Below are 12,991 nucleotides of genomic sequence, written 5' to 3'. Positions count from 1 at the left end.
GGCGGGGCCACACCTGCATCTTTTTCAACTCAATTACCGTATTCAGACTGAGCCGATAAGGTAATTCAAAATATAAACGTAGTACATTTGAGTAAAGCTACTAAGTATATTCAGACTCTTTATTCAGGTTCCAGATGCATTAATATGTGCGCATCACTAATGTATTTAGTAAAGGAGGCTCTTTTATTCCCTTAATATCCGGTGAACTGAATATTTCAGATCCATGACTAGAGACACTATTTCTTTATTGAAAGCATCCACGTGTGGAGGGACTGTGACCACTAGGTGGCGCACTAGGACAGTCTCTCAGACTCATCCTTATGTTTAACACGAAATGCAACATTTCATTGAAATCAAACATGCGAGGACTTCCCAGTCTGCCCAGTCTGCCTAATGCCCCCCCCCCCCCCCCCCCCACTGGGATCTTACTGGGAGCCACGGGGTTAATGGTTCTCACTTCCTTTATTGCGCGCAGGATGTGTGAATAGTTGATAAAATATTCAGATGAATCCGCTTGTTTTCTGAGAAAAGAAATCTAAATGATTCACGTCCGTCGCCGGTCTCATTTTATTCCATTTTATTCCCTTTCATCGCGGCGAAAGGGAATATTCTACATTCTTCATTCTAGTCTGGAGGAGCGTGCACGCGCGCGTGTGTCGGCAGGTGGAGGCTTCGGGACTGACGCGCGTACGCGCACTGAGCATCTCAGGCGAGTCGGAGAGGCGCTCGAGCCTCTCTGGGAGTTGAGAGAGAGAGAGAGAGAGGAGAGAGAGAGAGGGGGGGGGAGGGAGGGAGAGAGAGGGGGGGGGGGAGTCAGTGTTTCACCGGCACCGGGACCGACTTGTCTTCACTCCCGGCAGCTCCTCCGGTCCCCTCCGCGTGCTTCTTTTTTCCCCACTCGCTTCTGTTACAAATGGGATTCTGACGGAGAGCCGCGGCTCCTCCCGGCCGGAAAATGAAGCGTCTCTTTCGGCGGCTGGCGGTGGCCGTGGCCGTGCTGGTGTGGCTGGGGGCGCTGGTTTACCTGCTGGCGCTGAGCCGGAGGAGGCTACCGGAGCTCGGTACCGGTGCAGGAGGAGGAGGAGGAGGAGGAGGCGGAGGAGGAGAGACGGTGTCCAACCAGGTGAAGTAGAGACACAACCTGTCCTTCCGTGCGTGTGCGTGTGCGTGTGGAGTTAACGGCAGTGTCCCGCGGGCTGCACCGCCCGTAGTGCGGTCAGTTCGTGGCCGGATTAGTGGAGGTTTTTCCCGGCTTTTCTGTCCCGAGAAATGTGTCCTTTTATCCAAATCCAAAGAGTTTCTAATTCATGCTGCAAAATAAAAAGTCAAAAGTCTTCCTTGTAACGACGAATAACATGTTTTAAATTCATAGGAAATCTAGCAAATTGTTAGTAAAATTTTCTTAATGGAAGAAAATTATGAGTTTTGATGGTTGTTGTAAAAAAGAGATTTTCATTTTATGAGATTTTTTTCTCTTTGTTGTTTTTAAGACACATTTTTGAGCTGCAAGTATTCAGATTTGTGAAAAGTACAATGTTTCCTCTGAAATATAGAAGAGATAAATCCAAGAAATCTAAAGATCCACCTTCTGTTAGAACTTCAGATATCCTCCCTTAACCCACATGATCCCGGTTCCCATATATATCAAATAATATATTCCTATTCCTATAATAATACACATACACCCTCTTCATTCTGGTGTCGGCCCAGTAGAGCCCTGCAGGATGAATGGTATTGATCGGGCCTTGCTTACCTGGTTTCATATTGAACTACATGCACAAACTAAAAAGGCACAAATATTATGGACAGAACCCTTTTCTATATATATATCATGTATATAGTAGTATTAACATCACACAACTTACATTTCAGACACATCGGATCAATTTGATGCTAATAGATGTTGACCTTTTTGTTCTGTGATGATAGAAGAAGGTCAACGTGCTGAGAAAACACTCCTTAAAGAAAGGGGTCACTCTCTATAGGTGGCTGTCACACCTGCTGGGTCAGGTGAGGGGGAATGAACCTGCTTCAGCTTTCTTCAAAACGGTTGCGCTGTGGTTTCTCATGTGTCGAGGTCTCAGTAAACGTGTGCGAGGGGGAGGAGCCTATCGAGCCGGGCTGCTGGTGCTCTCGCTGTACGCTGACCAGATAAATGCCTCAAATGTGAAATCTGAAATGTAATTAAAGTACTTGAGCAGAAGAGGAAGGAACAGCTGCATCCACTCAGCGGGTCGGGAGGAGAGGAGGCTCTTGTGTGTCTGTGTGTGTGTGTGTGTGTTGTTGTTGTGTGTAGGACCTGTCAGCTCCTTTTATCACTACTACATCACATTCTGTTCCTCTCAGAGCAGAAGATCTCCGTTTGTAGCCTTTGGTGCAGCGGCGCATTATTCAAACATGAGCTCCAAGGAAAAGACGTTCTGATGAGAGAGAACGGGCTCCGTTCACAAAATGTGAAAAAATCCACGTGAACTCTACACTCCACTCGCCACAGTGAGGGGAGGAGCTAATAGGTCCCTCTCGGTGAGGGGAGGAGCTAATGGGTCCCTCTCGGTAAAGGGAGGAGCTAATGGGTCACTTTTGCTAAGGGGAGGAGCTAATGGGTCCCTCTCGGTGAAGGGAGGAGCTAATGGGTCACTCTTGGTGAGGGGAGGAGCTAATGGGTCACTCTTGGTGAGGGGAGGAGCTAATGGGTCACTCTCGGTCAGGGGAGGAGCTAATGAGTCCCTCAAAGGTGTCTCAGAAACGTGTCCCCTTGTGTCTCCTGCTGTGTGTAAAGCTGTTTCCAAACAGACACCAGCACACAGTCCTGTGATGATTCCTTATGTCATCAGATGTTGTTTACATGGGCTCTTACCCTCATTATTGGCCTAATTACGGAATAATCGGGTTATTAATGTGCATGGAAATGCAGCCGGCGAGTCAGTCCGACAGCTGGCAGGTGAGAATATTCAGAGCTTTGTAAATGTGGATAAATATGTTAAAAACATCAACAGCAGGTGTGTGTTTTTTCTGCAGGAACCTGTGCCTATATATATATATATATACGTATATATATATATATACAAAATTATAATATCGTGCAAAAGCTCATTACTTTCAGTAATTCAATTTAAAAGGTGAAACTAATATATTATATAGACTCATTATATGCAAAGTGATTTCAAGCCTGATTATGGCTCTATATATATATAATCTCCCATTTCACACGGGATGAGACGTTACTCCTGTTATCCAACCAGCACCAGTACTTCTTGTGCAAGGGACGCCATGCACACACACACACACACACACACACACACACACACACACACACACACACACACACACACACACACACACTCACACACAGAAGTGCTTATATGCAGGATCACACCCTCATCTGCATGCGCAAGAAAAGTGGTATTCCTCGCAGAGTGGAGAACACACACACATGCACACACACACACACACACATACACACACACGCTGAGAGCCTTTGAAGCAGTTGGAGTGTGCACGGCCCGACTGGCCCTCAGAAGTCCAAATATGAATGGAAACAATTCATGTATTTCCTTTCCTCTGAGGATGTATTTCCTTTCCTCTGAGGATGTATTTCCTTTCCTTAGAGGATGTATTTCCTTTCCTTAGAGGATGTATTTCCTTTCCTCTGAGGATGTATTTCCTTTCCTTAGAGGATGTATTTCCTTTCCTTAGAGGATGTATTTCCTTTCCTCTGAGGATGTATTTCCTTTCCTCTGAGGATGTATTTCCTTTCCTTAGAGGATGTATTTCCTTTCCTTAGAGGATGTATTTCCTTTCCTTTAAGGATGTTCTTCCTTTCCTCTGGATCATAAATAGTGGAAATATGCTGGTTAACCTTCAGTTATTTTCATTAATTCATTATTTCATTATCCATTCGCTCTGTTTCTGTCGAGTTGGAATCCAGCGCCGATGGGAGGAGCCTGAAGGCCTCTTTTCCTCCATGTTTCACCACAGCTTCATCGCGTCGTGGTCTTCAGGGCCGTCGCCCAACCTCCTCTTTGACCTCGTGTCTTTCCTGCTGTTAAAACGCTTCCTGCTCATTCTGGTCTGTTTGGGGGCCAAATGAAGCCTAATGAGAATATGCAGTTAGTCTCAACAGTAGAAGTCATTAGTAACCTCGTCATGAGCAGGTGACTGAATCTCTCTCTCTCTCTCTCTCTCTCTCTCTCTCTCTCGTCTCGAGGAAACAAGATCGATGCACCAATCTGTGCCTCGTGTATCACAACGCCCAATCGCACACACACAATGCCCCCCCCCCCCCCCCCCACACACACACACGCAGGCGGGTGAAATTATTCATTTCCCCGTCACACGCGGTGCGGTTATTGTCCCTCCTCCCCTCGGCCCATCGGGAGGTATTCACATGGACAAGAGGAGAGGGAAATGAGTTTTTACAGTTCCAGGGAGGGAACAGTAATAATAATAATAATGCTTTATATGAGTGCCCCCCCCCCCCCCCCCCCGGGGGGGCTGAGTGGATCGGCCTCCGGCTCAGAGGGGCCTCGTTTCAGAGAAAACTGTCTGCGGTTCAACGCGTCCTGAAGTCACCTGACCAATAAAAACGTCCTGTGTGGTGTCCGATAGCCGGCCTGTGGTCGGGGGGGGGGTCACGCGCTCCTACGTTGTGTCCATCAATGCGTGACTGGTTAATAAGGTGTGAAGAGAAGGTTTGTGAGGTGGACGTGGGACTAAAGCCGGGTGGGTCCACCGCTCACTTCCTGTCTCTCAGCACGTAGTCGGTGTTCCGCTTTGTGTTTTTCCCGCCTAAAGAGACGTCGTCTTCCCCCACGAGGAGCGTCCCAGGGGGGTCAAAGGTCAGAGCCGGGCGGTGGCTAAGTGACGGTCTTTAAGCCGTCAGCCGCATGAACGGAACCGCCATCGCACACAGACGGGCAATCTGCAATCAGCCTGTAGAGGCACACGAAAGTGTTTGTTGTGTTGTGTGTTTTGCATCACACCCCCCGCCCCCCCCCCCCCCCCCCCCCCACTCCTTCTCCTCCCCCCACCTCGCCATCTCTCCGTCCTTTATAAATGATTCAGAGGATTCAGAAAAGAAACAGCGAGAATCAGCATAAATGTGATTTCCCCCTTTTTTTGGTTTGAGGATGCGGCATAATCAGGCATCTTTGACTGCAATGTTACACACACACACACACACACACACAAACAGACACATAGACACACACACACGCACACATAGACACAGGAAACTGAAAGCAGTTTGATAATTAGCAGTGTCAATAAACCATAACTACAGATGTGTTTAGATCACATTCATATGTCATTGATGTTGTATTGAGGTCTGTGTCATGTGAATGTTTGTTTTGGTGTGTGTCACAACTTGTGCGACACACACACACACACACACACACACACACTAAAGAGAAACCAGTTCACCGTCACATCTCCCCAGTGGCCGGTGCCTTTTTTATATTTTCCTTAATTGGGTTTATGGATGAAAAGAAACCAGGTTAACGCGGCTGCTGAAGGGGGGGGGGGGGGGGGTGTAATAAAGCACAGATGCATGAAGGGAAAGATCATCGATGCGTCCCTTTATCAAACAACCTAAAAACAAAATAAATGATGCTAGCTCAGTTAGCTATTGGCACCATTAGCTGTTAGCTCTGATAGCTACATAAATACTTATATATATATATATAAATACATATATATATATATATATATTTATATATATATATATTTATATATTAATTGTCTTTAAATCCTGAGGATGTAAATAACACGACTAGAAGGATCCCGTGAGGTCGTTATTATCCGCTGGTTTCACCGGGGCTCTGAAAGCCAGATGTTCTGCCCGGTTACTTCTGTGAATGTCAAAATAGGCCGCGAGGAAAGGATGGAGTCTGTGTGTGTGTCCTTGTCTGTGTAGGTGTGTCTAGGTGTGTGTGTGTGTGTGTGTGTATGCTGGTGCAAAATTGTAATTCTCACCTTGATGCATGTAGGATTAAGCCATCAATCTAGTTTATAGAGAGTGGAGGGTAAAGTGAGGATAAAGACACTGAGGGAGAAAGATAACAGGGGGGGGGGGGGGGGAATAAAGAGGGATTTTAAAAAAACTGAGCACAAAGGAAAGAACAAGATGGAAAAACATACAGCAAGGACAGAAAAGGGAAGACAGCAAAGTACGAGAGAAAGTGAAGCGAGATAATAACCGAGAAGAAGAGAAAACAACATTTAGAAGACAAGGAAACACACAGAGGGAGGAGGAAGGGAGGGAGGAGGGAGGGAAGGAGGAGGGAGGGAAGGAGGGGGGGAAGGAAGGAGGGAGGAGGGGGGGAAGGAGGAAGAGGAGGGAGGGAGGGAAGGAGGGAGGAAGAGGAGGGAGGGAAGGAAGGAGGGAGGAGGGGGGGAAGGAAGGAGGGAGGAGGGGGGGAAGGAAGGAGGGAGGAGGGGGGGAAGGAAGGAGGGAGGAGGGGGGGAGGAAGAGGAGGGAGGGAAGGAGGGGGGGAAGGAGGGAGGAGGAGGGGGGGAAGGAAGGAGGGAGGAGGGGGGGAGGAAGAGGAGGGAGGGAAGGAGGGGGGGAAGGAGGGAGGAGGAGGGGGGGAAGGAAGGAGGGAGGAGGGGGGGAGGAAGAGGAGGGAGGGAAGGAGGGGGGGAAGGAGGGAGGAGGAGGAGGAGGCAGAGATGGTGTTTGTGAGGCGACGGGGAGCAAATGAAGTTCTTTAGAGGAGACAGAACCAGCTGAATGACACATGTAAACATTTATTAACGTGTCAGGAGGACACTTGTCTCTGTCTCTCTGTCTTTGTCTCTCTGTCTTTGTCTCTCTGTCTTTGTCTCTTTGTCTTTCTTCCTCACAAGTTCATTACAAAGCAGCGATGTGAAGACTCATATCTATAAAATCCTTATTAATAAAGAATAAGGGACCTGACTTGAGTCACTGCTAAACATCTCATCCATTTTAATGTAAAACCTGGTGGCTTTAGAAACGTTGTTGTTGTCGTTGTCGTTGTTGTCGTTGTTGTCGTTGTCGTTGTTGTCGTTGTTGTTGTTGTCGGGCTAATAGCAGACACATCCTCTCCATTAGCAGGTAATCTCTTTGCCAGGAGAGAGTGAATAAAGCGATATTACCAGGAGGACTTAAACCAGCGCTCCTTCTGTCTCCTTCTTCTTCCTCCTCCACCTCTTTCCTCCTCCTCCTCCCCCTGCTCCACACATGGTTGTGTATTCCCTTACTGGCTGCGCTGCTCGGGACCAATAAAGAAAAGGGGATTAGATTGAAGGCTTTAATCTATATTCACACCTCTAACACACACATCTAAGAATGAGTGGGTATGTGTGTGTGATTGTGTTGTTATTACGTGCTTGGCTGTGTGTTTTCATCCCTCTGCCTTTATTACTTTTGTGTTACTCCTCCTGTTTGTTGCTTGATAGTTTGTGTGTCTGCATCTCTTTATACACGTATAGATATACATCTTTATACATATAGATATATATCTCTATATATAGATATACATCTTTATACATATAGATATGTATACATGTACAGGGTCTCACACGTGTGTCATTGAAATGATTTAAAAGACGAGTGACTCGTTGCTGACGTCCATCAGCAGGTCTCCTGCAAGTGAAAGTGAGCATCTGTGAGGCAACGTTTCAACTGCTGCCCATCTGTCCCCTCGTGCATGATCACACACACACACAGACACAGACACACACACACACACACACACACACACAGACACACACACACACACACACGCACACATGCACACAGAGTGAAGAGCGGCCTTGGTGGTTTTCCTCCTACTTTAAAAGTCAAAGAGAGAACTTTAAAAACTCTCTGTGTGTGTCTCTCTGTGTCTCTGTGTGTGTGTCTCTGTGTGTGTCTCTCTGTGTCTCTGTGTGTGTCTCTGTGTGTGTGTCTCTGTGTCTCTGTGTGTGTGTCTCTGTGTCTCACGTTGCGTTACGTTGTCAAAATGCATATAAAGTCGCAGAAGAGTTTGTAAATAAAGGTTACGGTCGTGCAGTAGTGTGTGTGTGTGTGTATTTGTGTGTGTGTGTGTGTGTGTGTGTGTGTGTGTGTGTGTGTTTGTGTGTGTGTGTGTCACAGACAGAGATGTACGAGCTGCAACCAGAAAACAATGTAGAAACCAAACAAGCACCACCGCTGCAGGGAGAGATCCATACACACCTTAATGTGTGTGTGTGTGTGTGTGTGTGTGTGTTGACGCAGCAGCGCTCTCTGCAGACCTGAGCTCAATAAACCTCGACTTTAAACCAACAGCATCCAATTCACACGGGAGGAGAGACGAGGAGGTGAAGAGAGAGGAGAGGAGGGGGAGAAAGTTGTCGTCTCCTTAACGCAGTGTGTAGATGTGTGTGTGTGTGTGTTATGTAAAGCACACACACACACACACACGTGGTCCCTCTCCTTTAACTCAAAGAAGGAAGCCCCCAGTGGAGGTGGACGTGTCCTCTGCTCACGACCCCCTGATGGTCACCTGACAGGTCGGAGGTCACGACCCCGCTCTGGATTTGACTCTGAATCTGGAACCCAAATGTAAATTCAATGCAGCACCGAAATCAGCATTTTCTCTTCATTTCTTTGCCTTTTAATCTTTTATTTGCTTTTAAGCATTAATCAGATAAACGGCTTTTATGAGATCTGTGAAAAGAATTCACACAAAAAAACATCCAGTGAAGAAGTAACAACAGCACACAGGTAGAACACAATGACCTAATCCTAATCCTAATCCCCCCCCCCCATAATCCCACCTGTGTAACCTGAGGGACGTGGTGACATCTGCCTCCTTTAAAAGAAAAAGACAACAAGCGAGAAGTAATTGAGGGCTCACAGTGGTTATGCTGCTTTGTTACAGATGTTCCAGAGGTGATACATCACACTGTAATGGAGGGCTTGACTGTGTGTGTGTGTGTGTGTGTGTGTGAGAGGTCGTTGCTCACAGGGAGCACACACACACACATGATTTATGCCTTGCATGTGATGGTGATTTATCACACAAACAGCAGCAGGATCCAGATGTGTAACGTCCCTTTTTCTCAAACTACACACAGAAGGACTGCGGGACGACCTCCTGCTGTGTGTGTGTGTCTGTGTGTGTGTGTGAGGTAGTGATGTCACGCCATGCTGCGTGTGCGTCCGTGTGAATGAACCCTTCAGAAGGAAAAGTGTGTGTAACCTTCCTGTTAGAAGTACGCAACGTCCTGTCCTCCACACACACCTTGTCTCTCTGTCCGATGCCAGCTGTCAAAGAGTACTACACAACGTCTGTGTGTGTGTGTGTGTGTGTGTGTGTGTGTGTGTGTGTGTGTGCGCGCTGGCATCAGCTTCCTCATTATGGTTCCAAATGGATCGGTCAGTCTCGTCTGGAGGAATTAATAACCTGGCACACACACACACACACACACACACACACTCTTGTGCCTCAGGTTAGTTAAATGAAAGGTGTTTGTGTGTTCATGTGAGAGGCATTGAGAGGACGCCACGCTGCATTAGGAGGACAAGCTGTGCGTGTCTGTGTGCTCGTGTGTGTGTGTCTGTGTGTGTGTGTGTGTGTGTGTGTGTGTGTGTGTCTGTGTGTGTGTCTGTGTCTTGTAAATAGGACCTTGAAGGCTCCTCAGCTCCCAGCGAAGACAAGACACAAACTAATCTCACAAGGAGGCCGCAGGTGTTTGTGTGTCTGTGTGTGTGTGTCTGTTTGTGTGTGTGTATGTGTGAAAGTCAGACATGCTTTATTGCACCTCGTCCTTCTCGTCCCGCCTCAGAGGTTCATGAAGTGTCCACTTCCTTCTCCTCGTGTCCTTCACGTCCCTGTTGTCCTCCTTGCTCTTGTCTCCTCTCAATCCTTCTTTCTTGGTGTATCCTTTCCTTGCGTCCTCTCCTCCTCCCTGTAACCTCGACTGCATTCTCCTCCTCTTTTCGTCTTCTTTCTTTCCTGAATCTTTTTCCTCCCTTGGTCCTGGTATCTCCTCCTCTTCCTATTGTCCTCTCCAGTTTCTATTCTCTAGTCTGTCTTCTTCTCTCACTCTGATCCTTTCTATCTCCTCCGTTCATCTCTTTCCACTCCTTCCTCTGTCTCCTCATCCTTAATTCTCTCTCCATCTGTTCTTCTTCTCGTTCCTTTCTCTTCCTCCTCACGCTTCTGATGTCCTCCACCCCTCCGTCCACCTCTTCTATATTCTCCTCCTCTCCTCTCCCTCGCTTTCTTATCTTTCTCTTCTTAATTCCTCGCTCCAATGTCTCCTTCCCCTCAGTCCTCTTGTGTTTCCCTCCCTCCCTCCCTCCCTCCCTCCCCCCTCGTTCTCCTTCTCCCATATTTCTTCCTCCCTCTTGTTCTTCATGCTCGGTTGTTACAGCCACCAAGGGAAGAACTAAACACAGACTAACACACACACACGTCCATAAAGAGTGTGACTCCCAGCCCTCTAATGGCCCCATTTAGACAAAGTGTCGCATCAGCAAGTCGTACGGCTGAATGATGAGAGGAGGAGGAGGAGGAGGAGGAGGAGGAGGAGGAGAGAAGCCGAAGATGATGAGGAGCGGCGGCGTTTTTACCGCATGCCTCCGTCCACAGTGCTGCTCCCCCGTAAAGGTCCTTCTCCCACACACACACACACACACACACACCATCAGCGCTGTCACACTGTGTGTGTGTGTGTGCGTGTGTGTGTGGGGGGGGGGGGGGGTCCTCTGGGGCTCCTGCTGAAGTTATGTTATGTTTTGAAAGGGCGAGAGAGAGCGAGAGAGATAATGTTCATCCATTATGTCCCTCGTCCCCAAAGACTCTGTCTCTCAGAAACACACACAGAAACACACACAGAAACACACACAGAAACACACACTCCTCTCACAGCGACACACACTCCTTCCTGCTCTCACACAGACACACAAAGTGCTGCTGTAGAGTCTTTTTTTGTAACTTGTTTCTTCGCCAGCTGTTTGCAGCTCAACAGGATTCAACATTTCACGTCTTATTTCATCATGTTTGGGTTCTTCTGCAGAGTAACACCTTCATCTGGTTAAAGATGAGCAGGTTAAAAAGCCTCTGGTTCTGCTTCAGTGGTTTGGTTGTGCAGATGTTGAGGGCTAAATGTGTGTGTTTGACTATGCGTTAATACAAAGAGGCGCTTACACACAGAACAATGCATGTTTTTCACAGCGCCAATGGTCGTCTTTGTGCTTTTGATTGACAGATGTCGGAGGCGGAGTGGGAGGACATGCTGGAGGGCTTTGATGAGCGGGGCTACCTGGGCGCCCGGCGCTGGAAGCCCGGTGACGACCCGTACACCTTGTACGCCTTCAACCAGAGGGAGAGCGAGCGCATCCCCAGCAACCGCGCCCTGAGAGACACACGCCACTACAGGTACACACCGGGCGGGCCCCACGACGCCAGGCGCACGAGTGGGCACACACACACACACACATGCTCTCCTCTGCATGAAGAAGGGCTCTGGGTTTGAGAAGCGTCCTGCTGCGAGGCGCTGAAGCAGAGGTGGAGGTTACAGTAAGATGGTGGAGGTGGTGGAGGTGGTGGTGGAGGTTGTGAAGGTGGTGGTGGAGGTGGAGGTGGAGGTGGAGGTGGAGGTGGAGGCGGCTCCCCTCAAAGAAGCTAACGTCTGTTAGCATAACTGGCACGTACATCACTCTGATGTTTGTGTGATGATGATGATGATGATGATGATGATGAGATGTTCGATGTCTGACTCAAGCGTCTGCTCCTGACAGCGTGTTCGTCAAACTGTGTGTGTCTGTGTGTGTCTGTGTGTGTGTGTGTGTCTGTGTGTGTGTGTGTGTGTGTGTGTGTGTTTGTGTGTGTGCACGCTCACTAAATGCGTCTTTTCCGTCAGCATCATCTGCCGTGTTTCCGGAGGAGGGAGAACCGCTTTCGATCTGACATAAGCCGTGTGTGTGTGTCTGTGTGTCTGTGTGTGTGTGTGTGTGTGTGTCTGTGTGTGTGTGGGACAGAGACAGTGAGAAGTGTGTGTGTAGGAGGCGGGACACCAGGGATACGCTTACACATTAATCTGTTGCTGGGAGGTTGGGGGCTGATGGGGCTCATTTATCTTGTCTAGGACAGCGATGAAGGGCGTGTGTGTGTCTGTGTGTGTGTGTGTGTGTGTGTGTGGACAGGTCTGGGCTTCCTGTTATGTGATTATGTGTTAACTCAGTTTCCGCTTGGCGGGGGCAAAGACACCATCTTCTGTAGGAGGGAGGAGAGGAAAAAGAGCAGAATCCAATGAGCTTTCTGCTCCTCAGTCACCAACATCTGTGGAATAAAGCACAGATGTTTGGAGATGAATGAATGAAGGTGTTAAAGCCAACTCACATCTCATGTTATCTTGGACTACACCCTCCTTTAAACCTACTACGTCACTATTTTAACCCCCCAAAACTCTCTCCTCCCAACTGGATTCACATCAAACCCCTCTGAGAAAGTGGGACTGTTTGAGTTCTTCCTCTTTAAGTCAAAGTCCATCTTTTGATGCGAGAGGGTTGACTGACAGGATGGCCGTTACCTAGCAACCGTCCCGAGTGACGAACAAACAACCCAAAACATCTCTGCTTGTTGCTCACATTCATTCACTTCAAACACAAATCACTCATTATCATCCTAACAGGAAAATGAGTATTATCATTTTCACCAAAGGATCTATTATCACATTAATGCTTTTTAAGTTTTTTTTTTAATAGACACGTTATTAACCTTTTGGCTCAAATCAGCAGCGATGACATCAGGGGAATTCAAACCTGGCTGATTGACAGGTGACTTCTGGGACCTGAAAACGCCTGAAAACAAAAATTTAAAAGCTTTCTGCTTTAATTACTTTTCCTGGAAAGACTTCTCAAATGTCCCGTTTTGGTCTTTTGTTCCTCTGCTTCTTTTTGTTGAATCACTTTCAGGTTCCAGCGTGAACTTTGAACTTTTCACCCCTCGGTCAAATAGTTTATATTTGTGTTTTAATCTCGCTAATGCGACAAACA

The 12,991-nt window shown here is 47.7% G+C and overlaps 1 protein-coding gene across 1 annotated transcript in view; it reads left to right on the top strand.

Moving 5' to 3' along the window:
- Positions 1 to 828: 828 nt before the first annotated feature.
- galnt14 (UDP-N-acetyl-alpha-D-galactosamine:polypeptide N-acetylgalactosaminyltransferase 14 (GalNAc-T14)) overlaps positions 829 to 12,991 on the top strand; it is a 61,504-nt gene continuing 49,341 nt past the window's right edge. The window contains exons 1-2 of the mRNA XM_037449690.2: positions 829 to 1,123; positions 11,203 to 11,372. Of these exons, the coding sequence (XP_037305587.2) occupies positions 956 to 1,123; positions 11,203 to 11,372 (338 nt within the window). The 5' untranslated portion in view covers positions 829 to 955. The remainder of the gene's footprint in view (positions 1,124 to 11,202; positions 11,373 to 12,991) is intronic.

This window comes from Pungitius pungitius, chromosome 20, assembly GCF_949316345.1.
Source record: "Pungitius pungitius chromosome 20, fPunPun2.1, whole genome shotgun sequence".
Taxonomy (NCBI): Eukaryota; Metazoa; Chordata; class Actinopteri; order Perciformes; family Gasterosteidae; genus Pungitius; species Pungitius pungitius.
This window is presented reverse-complemented; position numbering and strand designations above follow the sequence as displayed.